This window comes from Emys orbicularis, chromosome 2 (genome assembly GCF_028017835.1).
Source record: "Emys orbicularis isolate rEmyOrb1 chromosome 2, rEmyOrb1.hap1, whole genome shotgun sequence".
Lineage (NCBI taxonomy): Eukaryota > Metazoa > Chordata > Testudines > Emydidae > Emys > Emys orbicularis.
Genome location: NC_088684.1, coordinates 155659295 through 155674924, shown reverse-complemented (window position 1 = coordinate 155674924; position 15630 = coordinate 155659295). Strand labels below are relative to the sequence as shown.

Sequence of the window (15630 nt, the reverse complement as noted above, 5' to 3'; positions counted from 1 at the left end):
GCTTCATTAGAGATTAAACTCGAGTGAAAGGCTCTCCACGTTTTTACTGGCAAAAAGCTCTGGGACTCACCTGCTTTTTCTGCCCCCTCATCAGTATGCAATGAACAGTGGGCCTGAAATACTGCTGTAAAATGTGCCACTAAGCTGCCGGAAGAATTCCAGTCTAGTAGAAAATTTCGTTATGAGTTCAATAGCATGGTAATAGCTCTCCCGGCTCTCATGTCTGAGCGAGAACACAATCCTGTGATCTCATTCTGAACTACTCTAGGGGATGTAGGTGTGTATGTGGAGGCTTCCGCACCAGAGGTGGGGAGAAGATCTGAAGATGAAGAATATCAAGTTTAGGTGTAGGGGTATACTCTATTCAGGAGACACGTCTGGAACTTCCATTATTGCAAATGATTTAAGAGGGCATAGCAAGCAGAAAGGGTGCCCATAAATGAAAGGACAAAATTTTCAAACTTAGAGGCCTAAAGTTAGCCCCTCCCCATTCATATTTTGGCACTTAATTAAGTGACTGGATTTTCAAAGGTGTTGAGCAGTCAAAACTCCCATTGACTTCAGCAGGATGATCAGCATTTCTGACTGTTTCATGTAGATGCCTAAACATGAAATTAGGCACTTAGTTTTACACATGCAAGCTTGAAAATTCTAGCCGCAAGTTCTGCGGGGGGGTAACTTACATTTTTTAAACAAACCTTTGAAGAATTGAAGTCTCTCTTCAGGATGTGTTGATAACAGGCAGGAGAGCAGAGTCTGAGACATACTGAAGTCCTCAGAGCGGTGAAACAGTGATGTAATCAATACTCTCAAGTACCATTTACTTGCCTGCAGGGCACCTACAACCCTAGCAGAGCATGCAGGTGGGCCAGTGCTGTCACCCAATGCACTTCACTTGGGACACAGTGCTCTCCTTCCATGCATCAACATAAAGAAAGAGAGAACTTGCAGTCAAAATTCCTGGTTTCTGGCCCCCAGCACAGTGAAACTTGCCAGCTCTGATTTTCAAGTTTTGAACCAAATGGAAACATAAAGCAAAGCTCAGGAGATGTGAAACTACATGAACCAACACTGAAGGAAATGAATCCCTGTGAACTGAAACTACCAAGTGCCACACAGCTCCAGCCAGCAGTGAAAGATTGGCACGTGTGTGTGTTCAATTATTTTTTACAGTTTAGAACACCAGAATATGAGTTGCATTGTTGTGTGGGACAGGAGAGGTTTTACACCATGGGTTACATTTAAATGGCATCCAGTGTTGCTGATGTATTGCATTTAGATGTCTAACCACTGACCCTGGCTGTACCTGGAAATCACAGTGTGCCTCAGAGAGGTGCCATTAATCATGCTCACAATTTCTTGCCTGCAATATTAGTAGGTGGGACAAGCCTCCCTAAAAATCAGGGTCAATTTATTTTTCAAAAGAAACACTGTAATTGCTATTGAATGTTATAAATGGACACTGTTCTGTGCTTTGGTATCTTTCAGATTCCGACCTGAGCATGCGGACACTCAGCACACCCAGCCCAGCGCTAATATGTCCGCAGAATTCTCACGGCTTCCAGAATGGCCGAGGATCTTCCACTTCTTCATCCTCAGTCACCGGGGAGACAGTTGCTATGGTCCATTCACCTCCTCCAACCCGCCTTACTCATCCTCTCATCCGGCTGGCATCCAGACAGCAGAAAGAACAGGCCAACATAGACCGTCTCCCAGACCACTCCATGATCCAAATTTTCTCTTTCCTGCCTACCAACCAGTTGTGCCGTTGTGCACGAGTGTGTCGCCGCTGGTATAACCTTGCCTGGGACCCACGGCTTTGGAGGACTATTCGCCTGACAGGCGAAACAATCAACGTAGACAGGGCTCTTAAAGTGCTGACCCGGAGGCTTTGTCAGGACACGCCAAATGTATGTCTCATGTTGGAGACGGTAATTGTTAGTGGCTGCAGGCGGCTCACAGACAGAGGACTCTACACCATTGCCCAGTGCTGTCCAGAGCTGAGGAGGCTAGAGGTGTCGGGCTGTTACAACATCTCCAATGAAGCAGTCTTTGATGTGGTGTCGCTGTGTCCAAACCTTGAGCACCTGGATGTGTCAGGTAAGTGAAAGTATTTAAATAATATAATCTGGGTTGACAGAGACAGGACAATCCTGTGCAGAAGTGAAAAGGGGGAGATAAGGCACAGAGGGGCAGAGAATAACCTGGCCCCTATAGCTGCACCGAGAAGACAAGCCCCTCCTCCTGCCCCTTTTGTCTTACCTATCTAGGTGTTAATACTCCTCATCACATTGTATCAGTGCACAGGGTGTAGTGGCAGTCTTTGTACTGCAGGAGTTGTTTCTGCACCCCTCCCTCTGAACCAGCCAGCACAGCTGGCCCTCTACAGTGAGGAGTGCACACTACACTCTCTTTAAGGGTGGGTAGCACAGCAACTGGGCTTTCTGGGAGCACAAAAGCTATATAGCCCTGAGTTAAGGACAGTGAAGTTTGGAAGGCCAAGACCCACAGCTAGGGATACATTTTGACATCTAGGCACTGCCTAATTTTGTCTGGGACTTGACTAATGTACATTAGGCCTCCTTAGCTTCTATGTGGTGTTGCAATGGTTTAGAGCAGCAGAGATGCCTTTGCTGATGGTCCCCAGATGTTCTGTCTGGAGGCAGGAGGTTTTCATTAGAGGTCAACCATAGGGAATTTTGCTCCCCCTGTGTATTGATCAGAGCTTGAGTTGGAGGATGGGCCTCAGTGGAGGCACTGGGATTAAATTCAGCACTGAGTTAGACCCTCTGCATGATCCCACAACTGCACTGGCTGTAGTCCAGGGCTGAATTAAGTTAACTGGTTCTGCTTACCCATTGCACAGACATAAATGACTGCATAGGGAGCTGGGCAAAATGGTGTAAAGTGCTACCCCCTCAGAATGGCAGTTCACCCACTTTCCATAGGTATAAATGACTGCACCAGGTGCGTGGCCGTGGAAAATCAGGCCCGTTGACTCTCTCTGATTTTATTTCACTCTGGTGTTCTGGGTTATAACTGGTGATTTGAATGTTACTGCCCTTCTCACAGATGAAATCTGGCTCCAGGGTAGCAGGGTGTCTTGATGGCATTCTTTTGACCTGTGGGTGAGCACAGGACTTGACTCCCTGTTGCCCTGCGCGTTGTGCAGTTATTGACATTGCTGCTAGTGGATCAGAATAGTAGTGTGTTGGGCTCAGTTTGCAAGAGGTTCAGGGCAACAAAGAATCAGACCCACACAGCCTATTGGCAATGACCTTGCTGAAAGGCATGCATCCTTTGCAGATACAGTAACTCCTCACTTAAAGTCATCCCAGTTAACGTTGTGTCGTTATTATGTTGGTGATCAATTAGGGAACATGCTCGTTTAAAGTTGTGCAGTGCTCCCTTCTAACGTCGTTTGGCAGCTGCCTGCTTTGTCCACTGCTTGCAGGAAGAGCAGCCTGGTGGAGCTAGCTGGTGGGGGCTTGGAACCAGGGTGGACCGGCAGCCCCCCTATCAGCTCCCGGCTCCCCTAAGTTCCCTGTGCAGCAGCTGCCCAGCAGGCTAGCAATTGCAGCTGTCCTTCCCCCCACTGCCATGTGCTGCTCCTGCCCTCTGCCTTGGAGCTGCTCCCCGAGACTCCTGCTTGTTGTGGGGGGGGGGAGAGGAAGAGGGGGGCTAATGTCAGGGTGTCCCCATCCCCCCTGCTCCTGCACCCCACTTACCCCATCTTCCATAGAGCAGGGGACACACATGATAGAGGGAGCTTCCAGGCAGCAGCAGTTGCAGCTGCGGTCTGGTCTCAGCTTATTGATCTAATTAACAAGGCAGTGTACTTCTGACCCCACTCTTCATACTTAAAGGGGAAGTGCGCATCTCTCTCTCACACACACACACAGAGGGTGTGTCTCTGTCTGCCCTCCCTCCTTTCCTGCTGCCTTGTAGAGTGTGAGAGTTAACCCTTGAGGGCTCAGCCAATTGCTACTTCATCATTTAGCAGTAAGGCATTCCCTGGGAAATATCCCACCCTCTGACTCCTCCACCTCAACCAAGCTTCACAATCATCATCGCTGTGTACCAGTATTAAATTGTTTGTTTAAAACTTATACTATGTGTGTGTGTATATATATATATATACGCACAATATAGTCTTTTCTCTGGTGAAAAAAATTTCCCTGGAACCTAACCCCCTCATTTACATTAATTCTTATGGGGAAATTGGATTTGCTTAACATCGTTTCGCTTAAAGTTGCATTTTTCAGGAACATAACTACAACGTTAAGTGAGGAGTTACTGTACTGAACTGCAGTCTCATGAAATGCTGGAGCAGAGAGAGAACTTTTAATTATAAAGAGGAAAATATTAAAACTAACTAAGAAATAGTAACAAAGAATCTGTTCCCCACCCCATCCTCAGTCACTACTCCAGTGACACACAGGAGCTGCAACAACCCAGGGGAAAATTTACCCAGCACAGGAGTTGTCTAGGGCTGGTGTATGCTCCCCCGCGCAATCTACAGGCTCAAGATCTGAGCTGTAAAATAGAAATCTAGATAAAAGCTGTTCCAATGTTTGGGGTGTCTGGATCCAAAAGTTTGGGCTCGGTCCATTATATAGATGAAAGCCTGCTGTGTAATTTGGATGTGGAGCTCGATTTCACTAAGGTTCATGTATATTATTAATCCACATAACGCTAGAGACTAGTCAGAGGAACTTTGCGTCCAGTGGTTAGAAGTGTCTGAGGGCAGGTCTACACTTAAAACATTGCACTGGTGCAGCTGTGCTGCTGCAGCGCTTCAGTGAAGATGCCACTATGCCAGTGGGAGAGCTTCTCCCGTCAGGGTAGTTAATCCATCCCCACGAGAGGTAGTAGCTGTGTCGACGGGAGCTTAAATTCATAACTTCGCTAGACACTAAAAATCATGGACTGAATAGAGAAACTGGATTTATGGCTTATTACAACAATCCATAACCCACTAACACCCCCCCCCCAGCTGCTTGCCCCCCCCCCTTTCCTTTCCTCTTTATGACTGGAAGGATATTAATGGGCCACTTCACCTTGATTGGTCCCTTGAAATATGTGTTAACTACTTATGCTAAACAATCTGTTCAAACCTTGTATTTAGCTGTGATACTCTGAGTAACTTTCACAGACCTGAAGAGCTCTGTGCAAGCTGGAATGCTTGTCTCTCTCACCAACAGATATTACCTCATCCACATTGTCTCTCTCTACAAAGTCCACCAGGATGAAAAATGTGGCTAAGATCCCCTACAAAAATAGAACTAGAAATATAAAATGTGTCAGTCAAGGTTGCCTTGTGTTTCATTTAAACATTCATCTGCAGAGCTAAAGTCCTTAACCCTCAGCACTGGACCAGTGTGTGTGTGACCCAGGAAATGGAAGTAACTAGAAATGAAACAGTCTTTCTGTCCCGTCCCGTCACCACCACCCCCACAAACTGAGTGATCCACAAAAGTAAACACAGGCCGTGCCCTGGGGCCTGGACCCATGAGGTCCTAAGTACTTCTGCAACTAACTTCAGTGGAAGCTGAAAGCCGTCAACCTTTATTCAGAGCAGAATTAGGACCATTGATTTCAGTGGGATTTTAACTCACATAAACTAATTAAAGCCAATGAAGTCACATCAGTCTGAGTTCAGAATCAGACCTGATGGATCTTTTACTAGAGGAATGACTTTAGGATTTGGCCTGAATGCCAAAGGTACTGAAAAATAAAGTGGATTTTAAAATTATTTCTGAACAATACAGTGCAACTATATTTTTATAGCATCTTCTTACATACTGTGTACCATACTGTGCATAGTTAAATAGAATTACAGTTAAAAATGAAAGCAGAAGGAAAGGAAAACTAGAGTCTATGCAAATATGAGCGGACACTTTCATACTAAATTTAAAAACAGGTGGACTGTTCCAAATGCCCAGAGTTACAGATGAAGATTTTCTTGTATCCAAAGAAGTGAAATTGCCAAAGGAGCAGGAAGAGGCTGATAGTAAATCAGTCCGAGATATGGGGAGAAGATTGACTGACAGCAGAATTTGGTCTCTTCTCTCTCTTTAGTTACATCAGTATAAAACTGGAGTGACTTCATTGATGTACATGAACTTACACTAGTGCAACTAAGAGTAGAATTTAGACCAAGTTCTAGGAGTTCAGCTGAAATAAGTACATGAAGAATTGTAATAATTAATAGCAACACAGGTAAGAGGTTTTTAACTCTGATTTCTAGACATAGTTACAGGCAAGTACACAGATAAATATGTGTAATAACACTTTTTTTAAAAAAACAAGATTTTATCTTGGCATTCTCTGTGAAGTTTATATCAGGTGGCCATTCTATTATTAAATGCTTATTTTAATCATAAAACTCGCACAGTATCATGGGAACGTCCATAAAATGAAAATGTCAGGAAATCTTATGTTTAAGAGGTTTACATTAACTTTGCAAATATCCTACAAACCTCACCACTCAGGCATTTTAAAAAATGCTTCCATATGTTTTTGATGGTGACTAGATCAAATTACAAACAAGTGACAGTTTATCAGCTTGCTTGAAAGCTCCTAGTAAGATTACAGCAATAATCAGTTATACTTGATTTCCATCCAGTACAAATGTTAGCTGTACTGGTGAAGAAGCAGCTGCCTGGTGAGCCAATGCTCAACCGGACATTGCTCCAGAAAGAAAAGTTTGTGGAACTCATGATAAAATAAGAGTTGACAACACTGAAGCCAGCTCCTCCCCCCCTTCTCCTCCTCCCCTGCTCCCCCTCCCCTGCTGCCCAGCGCCCCGCTCTGGCAGCACTGTGCGGGGGCAGGGACCGGGTTGTGTGTTGCGCTGGGGAGCGCAGCCACATGCTGTTCTGAGTGGCAGGGTAAGGGGGCCAGGGAGTTTCTGGAGGGGGCAGTCAAGGGACAGAGAGATGGGGGGATTGGATGGGTCAGGGGTTCTGGGGGGGCTGTCGGGGCGGGGGTGTGGAGAGGGGTTGAGGCAGGCAGGGAGCAGAGGGGGTTGGATGGGTCGGGAGTTCTGGGGGTCCTGTCAGGGGGCGGGGAGCGGTTGGATAGGGCGTGGAGTCCCGGGGGTCTGTCTGGGGGCGGGGGTGTGAATATGGGGTGGGGGTGTGGATAAGGGTCGGGGCAGTCAGGGGACAGGTAGGGTCCTAGGGGGGCAGTTAGGGTGGGGGGTTCTCAGGAGGGGGCAGTCAGGGGACAAGAAGCAGGGAGGCTTAGATAGGGGGTGGGATCCTAGGGGGCAGTTAGTGGCAGGGGTCCCAGGAGGGGGGCAGTCAGGGGACAAGGAGCAGGGGGGGTTGGGGGTTCTGAGGGGGGCAGTCAGGGGGTGGGAAGTGGGAGGGAGTGGATAGGGGCGGGGCAAGAGCGAGGCTCTCCCCCCCCCCACCCCCCACCCTAGTGTCCTCTTTTTTGATTGTGGAAATATGGTAACCCTATTCATTGTGAACTCAGCCCTTCATATTCTTTAGGTAGATAAACCAAATGCCATGCAGCTTAGCCAGGGGGAATCTTATGGGTTGACCTTAAAAGAGGAGGCCCTGTCTACTCTGTATGGACATTAAAGATCAAGTTAAATCTCTACAATTTATGGAAAGTGATATAGGGAGCCTTAGTTTCTAGAGGTGTGCACCATAAGTGTCTGCACTTCAGTGATCGAATGTGTGTGTAATTGAAATGCCTTGGGAGAAAAAGCATGATACAAATATAAAATGTAGTTAACCACTAGTTTCTCTGTATTTATTTTTGTAAGGATTGTTACTGCAGAGCATGCTCCCACTCAGACATAAAAATAGCACTCATCACATGACAATTAAAATATTAGATCAGTTGGATTAACAATAGATCATCCAAACACTGGGTATAACTCAAATAAGACTGGAGCCCAAATATAGCTATTCATAGTAATTGTTGGGTTAAAAAGAAATGTAGGTGATCAGAAATAAAAAATCCCCTTTTCATCCAGACCACCTTAGCAGCTTTGGAGAAATTTTTTACATTTCTGTCACAGTGGCCTTCTCCCTTATTTACTTGCATTAATAATCAGGAATTTATCCCTAGGAAATTACTCTTTGTTGCAGGTAAGAGCTGAGAATGCTCAGTTCGGACAGCTGTTCCTGAGTCCTGGTTTGCAATCAGACCAAGAGATATGTAATAATATAAATAATATAAAGATCCTGTATTCTCAGTATTTACAAATCAAACATTTTATTGTGAAATCTGGATATGCGGCAGCTCTATATAGATCTTAACCACATTTGAGGAGTTAGCCCAGGAGCAAGCTGGAACAAAATGTTTAATTTCTAAGATGCATATAATTTTGATTGAAAAATGCTTTGATAGGCATAAACCCAGATGAAAGATGGGAGACAGATTTGGACAAAAAGAAATTGATCTGGATTAATGGGTCACTAGATCGGAAAGGGGATATACTTTCTTCAAGTTGTGTAGCTCCTAAATTTTTTTTTTATAAATTATTGTATAGATGGCATTTGACTCCAGTTAAGAGCAATCATATTTGTGCTACTAAGAGGCATTCTGTGGGGGGTTGTGGGGAAAGGGAAACATACTTGCACGTGTGGTGGTTGTGACCCTATGACCACTTGCAAGGAAATGAAAGAGATTCTTATGACAAAATGCCAGCTTCCTAGAGATCCCTGGACCTGCTTACTTAATGCTCCAGTAAAGGAGCCAGTAAAATTAATTTCTTTTTTATTGTTAGCAGCTAGACATTGTATTACACATTACTGGAAAAATGTGACCTCCTCCCTCCTCCTATGGAATTGTGGGATAGTAAAATATGGATTGTCCTTGTAATGGAAAAGCTTTCACACCAAATATGTGCACAAGAGAAGCTCCAAAAAGAGGATAGGTATTTAGAAATTTGGTCCCCCCTGTTTAGTGTAGTCAGGAGAGGGGGGCTCCCCAGCCAGCAAGCCAGAATCTTGAGCCAGGTTCTTTGAGTATTAACCTGATCCTGAATAAGTAATGTACAATGTACTAGGTTAATGTTTTCTTGTAACTTTGCTTTAATAATTCATTTAAATGGCATTCATCAGACTCCATGGTGAAGCCTTCATAACACATTGGCCTGATCCTATCACCATTGAATCAAGAGGAAAATTCCAGTTACATTCAGTGGTGCAAGATTAGTCCAAAGAGCAAAGGAAAAGCATGCAATGAATTGGATGTGCAGGCCTGTGCTCAGACCACACAGGTCTCCTGGCTCAGTGAACTGAGAGCAGAGATTAGAATGCTAGAGTTCCTGGCTCCAGTAGTGACTCCCACTGTAATCTTGGAGAATCCCAGATGCAAATCCCAGTTGACTGGAAAGTCCCTTAAAAGGACACAAAAGAGCCTTAAGGAGTTAGGTGCCCAACTTCTTTAGAGGCAGGAGCAGAAGAAGGAGCTACTTTTAACTCATTTTTGGAAACTGACAAACGCTGGGGTTTCCAAAGGAGCCCGAGTTCCCCTGCCAATTTTTGTGGCCTTCCAGTCACATCTTCCTATTTTGAAGATGTTCTTCTTTGCTGTGTTGCTGCATGAAACATCCAAACAAACAGGAGAAATTGTGCATTTGGCAACTCTGTGTACAATCAGTTCCATGGTTTTCCCAGTACAGTGTAAGTAAACAAGGCTGTTCGTGGTAACTGAGAGAGGTTTAATAAAGGGAAGTGAGCGGGAGCTGTCTGACTAATTGTCAGCATAATAGCTAAGATGTAATTGTGTTGCTTAATATGAAACCTTTAGCCTCTTTGGTTTAAATTACCCATGTGTGAAATGGAGGGTTATAATATTAAACTAACTAGTTATAATATTCGTATGGTAGAAAGGTTGTATTTGAACATCAGACGTTTCAGAATAGCCCTAACCTCTATAGAGGGCTAAACCAATGCTCTTGAACTTTGGGGGTGCTTAAAATCCAGAACTGGGTTTTGCATCTTTAGATAGCCTTTGTTTTTGGAGCTCAGGAGCATTCTGCTCTGGGGTTTGACTTGAGCCCACTTCTAAATTAATTTTCAAAGCATTTGTTATATAGGGTACTTGTGAAAGTGCTTCGAAAACAGGATCCCATTATTTCTCCTTCCTCTCGATGGCTGAATGTTATTTTTACCTCCTCTTCACTGTCAGCCTATGGTGTGCGAAGGGCTGCTTGGCAGTATGCCATGCTGTCTAATGATCTTGCTGAGTAACGTCACTGTTCAAATGCTTTGCACACTACTCTGTACTTGCTGGCACATGCAAAGGGAGGTGAAATGCATCTACCTAAACAAACCAAATGCAACCCGATAGGGCCAGCAATTACCTCAGATGTTTTTAACTATGTGTGGTCTAGTGAATTCACAACTGTGCCCTCTACTGGAGAGAATGTCAGATCTGCTCTAATGTGTGTCTCCAGGGCTGTCAGGGCCTTGCAGGTTGGGGTTCCCAAATCTGGATCGTACGGAGATTCAGGTTCATGTACAGTGCAAGCTCCCTTAAAAATCTCCTGTCACCATTAGGAACCAGCCTAGACCTTCCAGTTGCTGTTTCCCATTTCTCTTTACATCCATTTCAAGTGGGACTGGGTCTGCCCCCATCATCTGAGGGACAGGTAGCCCGCTAACCGAATATCTGGGCCATCAGGAAACTGCTTCTCCCCTGTGAGTTTCTGGGGGGTCACCAGGAAGAGACACCCTGATCCAGAAAGGTCATGTGGGAGATGAGGGGAGAACAGGGCTTAGGGGAAGAGAAGGGGATTAGCATGTGTAGGGTTCATAGGTGATACCCGAGAGATTGGAGGGGAAGATTGGGCTGTACAAACAATAGCTCTATTCAAACCACAGTCCCTACCATCTTCTCATCAATAATCCACTCCCTTTTCTCATGTTTTTATCTTGGCAAGCAGAGTAAGAGGGGATCCCTGTTCCAAGGAGCTTGCAGCCTAAATAGGAGAAGTGCTCTGCAAATGTGCAGCTTTGCATGAGCGGTGTTTAAGAGCCAAGGGTCAAATTCTGGTCAGCTTCTGTGCAGGTGCACAAGTGGGAGAGGGTACAAAGAGGTTCCCCTCCCTCTTTAGCCTGTGCACAGGGACTAGGTGGGATCCTAATGGGGAGATTCAATGCTTTTATCTCCTAGAGTCCCTGTGGGACCTAAGTGCCTGTAAGGGGCCAAGAGTGAGGGCGGCACTAGTAGAGCATAGAGATGCGAGAATGCTCCTTCTTCAAGGCTGATGCAGGACACACACCAGAGTGTGCTGCCTGGGAGCCCCCAGGAGGAATTCTGGTTGTAATGTTCTCCTGGCAGCTTCGACAGCTGCAGTCTCTCTCTGAACCTAATGTGTCTAGCTGGACTCTGATGGACTCTTGGCCAAAATCTAGCCCAAAATAATGAGATTCCTCTATGATTAAATGCTAGGGGCAGTTGAAACAAAAAGGCTTGGGCCTACACATGACGTGTAGTGTAGTAACAAGCATGAAAGCTTGGGTGGGTGTGCAGTGTGACATAATGGAGACCGTGGCAGTCTTGGTCACAGTAAATAGTCTATCAATATGACTATGAAAGTCTGGATCTCTTTGACCCAAAAGAAAACCTAATTAATTCAAAGAATTTCACTTCCATATGTTTAATTCAGCCTGTCTCTTTGTTCTTAAGGGCTATTCTTTGGCACTGATAAGATATCAATATTTTAATGTCAAAAACAGGCATCCCTATTAACTATCGGAGTTTTACACAACATAAATTCTGTAACTCTCAACATCCATTCCTTTAGCAGGCCTCAGATAACTCCAGGAGCTGTTTGAGCTTGACTGCAAACTATTATCTAACATATACTGGCCAAGGTTCTTTCATTCCACTTGGAAGTTTCTCCTGCCTTTTAAATTAGTTACATTTCCTCTATGGAAAAATCTTGCTGTATGAGGGTTTGTTTTTACATCTTTATTATTTGGGACAGAAAAATTGTTACAGACCCAGAAAAATGTCACTTCACTTAAAAAAAATAGTCTATAATCAACGTGCACTCTTTTCTTCTGGTGGAACCATTCTGAACACCCTTCCCATCAAATACCATATGCTGTAGCCAAAGTAACTAGACAACAAGGAGATGCTGAGCCTGTCAAAACTGTGATCACATGGTCATGTACAGTAAATCCAGCCCTGCGGGGAGACTTTCAACCTTTTCATTTTCATATCAGAAATGCATTAGTCATTCATATGTCCCTCTTTCTCAAATATTCAACAGGCCGAATTTTCTTCTCCTCCTTCTCTCTGTCTGCAGACCTTCATTCTCACTATCCTAATTTTAAAAATAAATCCTAATCTGTTAGTAAAGAGTCCACATTTATACCACTTTCCTGCAGTCAGATTCGTGCAGACAGACCCTCGTGCTCACGCCAAACTCCACTGACATAAGTGGGGCTCTGCCAGGTTGCCAGCATCCACTTGTGCAGACCCAACTGGAGGAGTAGGCCCCTGTGCCATCTTCTGTTGTCTAGTCTAAGGAATGTTTACATGGCTGAACTCCAATTGTATCGCTTCCCTTTGGAACTCTCCTTGCATCCGTCGTGTGTGCGTGCGTGTGCGTGCGCATGCATTTGTTTGTTCTGAGTCTTCCAGGTTAGATCATTTGTTCTCATTATAAACCACACCATCAACTGCAGGGACATGAACCAGAATATCTAAAAGGGAAAAAGGGGTATTGATTTTCTGAGGACACTGTTGACTAATCAAAACGGTTCTCCCTGTCTCAAGGTCCTAAAGCTTCCCCCGGTGCTGTGCAGTACTTGCCACTTGCACTTTGGGTGAGATTTCAGCTAAACTTTGCATCTGTTTGACCAAAGCAAAAGTCTAAATCAAAACTCACACTGCAAACCTAGTATGATGAGTGCATAAATCAAACCGGCAATTTTTGAGGTTCCTACAGCTCTAATGCCACCTCTAATTTCCCTGCTTTACTTGTTTCCTCCTGGCATCTACACTGATTTTCTTGCTTTACTTTTCCTCACACCCCAGAGAGCCTGTGCTACATTGTCCTGTCTTCCTTGGCTAAAGACTGTAGAATGGAACACTCTGCCCGTAAGCAGGCCAGACGTGTCACTACAGAGTTAATGGCCTTCAGGATGACACTTGGTGCTTTCTTCCTCTACCCCATCCCTCTCTCAGGGAAGGACCATGCTTCCTCTGCTGCACTCCTTAGTTCCCCATGACCCCGAGAAGGAGTAAATGGGAGAAATGCACCTGTTCATGTCAGGGCTGAAGCTGGTCCCTGGATTGAATTCCTGGTAACTCTGTGTTTGGTACTATGGCTGGCTGGCCTGGTGGTTAGTGCTCTGCATTATTATTATTTATTTATTATGGAAAATAAGAAATAAAAGGTCCTCTGCTTAATATAACGTACTTTGAAAGGGAATCACAATGGAGAGGACAGAGGTTAGCATTTGAGTGCTGCATGTGATTTTCCAGATTTTCTCCACTGGTTGTGTTGGGTCAGGCTGGTTGTGTTGTTTGAATGTAAGATGCCATGATATACAATATTATTGTCATCCAGTTGCTAGATGGGTGTCACTTGGTTACTAGCCCGATTTGCATCAATAGGGCAGACCATACATTTCTGTTCCCCAAACATTAGCCCATCTGGGCCTGGAGGTTTCCCTTTTGTTTCTTGCAGCGCTTGAACGTAATATGGCCTCTGATGCTGGAACGCCAATTGGGGGCATGTCTACACTGCCCCACGGTTTGGACTCGGGGGGGTATGAATAGCCATGTGCACCGAAGTGCTGAGCTGTAGCTCCCCCATGTTGCACTACGGGCACAAACTAAGAGGTTGCTAGCTCGTGTTAACATCTCCCTGTCAGAAAAGGGCTACATTAATGTAACCTAGGGACCTTTTAATTTGCACCCACAGTATCCACAGGGGGGCAATACAGTGCAGCACTTCAGTGCACACTGGTATTCACATTTGTAGTTTGAACTGCGGGGCAGCATAGACATGCTCTAAATAAATCAGCGATGACGTCGCCACAGCCCAGAGAACAGTGCGCAATGTACTCCCCGTGCTGTCCAAAACCATTACTGGATTTGTGCTGGGGTAAGAGATCAGAATCTGTCCCTGCATAAAGAAATTGAGGGCTATGATCTGACCTAATTTGGGACATGGACAAAACCACACTTCTGTAGTTCTGATGTTGTTCAGATTACTGGAGTAACTTTATTGACTTCAGTGGAGTTATTTAAGATGAATGGCTGCTGGACTAGTGTCTGTTTCATCAGAGTACTTTCTGGGGTCTGGCAGCACTGAGATGCCTGCATAACTAGCTGTGTGTTGAGGTCTGCAGTTACACGCCAACCTCCCCCATCCTGCCAGAGGAGTTGCTTTGCAACTTATTAACATTGTGTTTTTCCATGTAGGCTGTTCCAAAGTGACATGCATTAGTTTGACCCGCGAAGCCTCCATCAAGCTGTCCCCATTACATGGCAAACAGATCTCTATCCGCTACCTGGACATGACAGACTGTTTTGTGCTCGAGGACGAAGGCCTGCACACCATCGCCGCACACTGCACTCAACTGACTCATCTGTACCTGCGCCGCTGTGTCCGCATCACCGATGAAGGCCTCCGTTACCTAATGATTTACTGCACATCCATCAAGGAGCTGAGCGTGAGCGACTGCCGCTTCGTCAGCGACTTCGGCATGCGGGAGATCGCCAAGTTGGAGTCGCGCCTGCGGTACCTCAGCATCGCACACTGCGGTCGCATCACAGACGTGGGCATCCGTTACATTGCCAAGTACTGCAGCAAGCTGCGCTACCTCAATGCGCGGGGCTGCGAGGGCATCACGGACCATGGCGTGGAGTACCTCGCCAAAAATTGCACAAAACTCAAATCGTTGGATATTGGCAAGTGCCCGCTGGTCTCAGACACCGGCCTGGAGTTTCTGGCCCTGAACTGCTTCAACTTGAAGCGCCTGAGCCTGAAGTCATGTGAGAGCATCACAGGCCAGGGCCTACAGATCGTAGCTGCGAACTGCTTTGACCTGCAGATGCTGAACGTGCAGGACTGTGAGGTTTCCGTGGACGCTCTGCGTTTTGTTAAACGCCATTGCAAGCGCTGTATTATTGAGCACACCAACCCCGCTTTTTTCTGAAAGGACACTCTGCACCTGTTGATTAAAAACATTGATGTATAAACCCACGCTCCCACATACAGTACCTAGCTCTTCTCTGTATGGCTTGTGGGAGTCAGCTTTCTTGTATGGTGCTGGTGAGGTTTGTTTTTTTAAAAGAATATTTTTGGTTTTAAACTATCACTTTTTTATTTGATTGGGTCTCTGTGGAGATGCTTCTTTAACCTAAAAGAAATGAGTACTCCTCAGCACCATGGCAGTGCTATACCCCTGGTAGCCCTGACGCTTTCCTAGCCTGAACTAGCTCTCCAAAGGGAATAGCACATAATCACTCCCTTTGAGGTGCAACTTGAGCAGCATTAAATCTGAGCTCCAGCTGTGTTCAAGAAGCTGCAGAGGCACTATTTGTCTCAAAACCCACCCCCCAAATTCCTCCAACATGGCTGATGCAACACCACCTTGTCTAAGTAGCATCTTCTTGGAAGTCCCTTAACCA

The 15630-nt window shown here is 45.4% G+C and overlaps 1 protein-coding gene across 2 annotated transcripts in view; it reads left to right on the top strand.

The window, feature by feature from the left end:
* Window positions 1-15155, top strand: part of FBXL7 (F-box and leucine rich repeat protein 7) — a 361824-nt gene extending 346669 nt beyond the window's left edge. For both annotated transcript variants that reach the window (XM_065400095.1, XM_065400096.1), the window contains 2 exons: window positions 1489-2100; window positions 14419-15155. In XM_065400095.1, coding sequence (XP_065256167.1) covers window positions 1489-2100; window positions 14419-15155 — 1349 coding nt within the window. The remainder of the gene's footprint in view (window positions 1-1488; window positions 2101-14418) is intronic.
* Window positions 15156-15630: the final 475 nt, after the last annotated feature.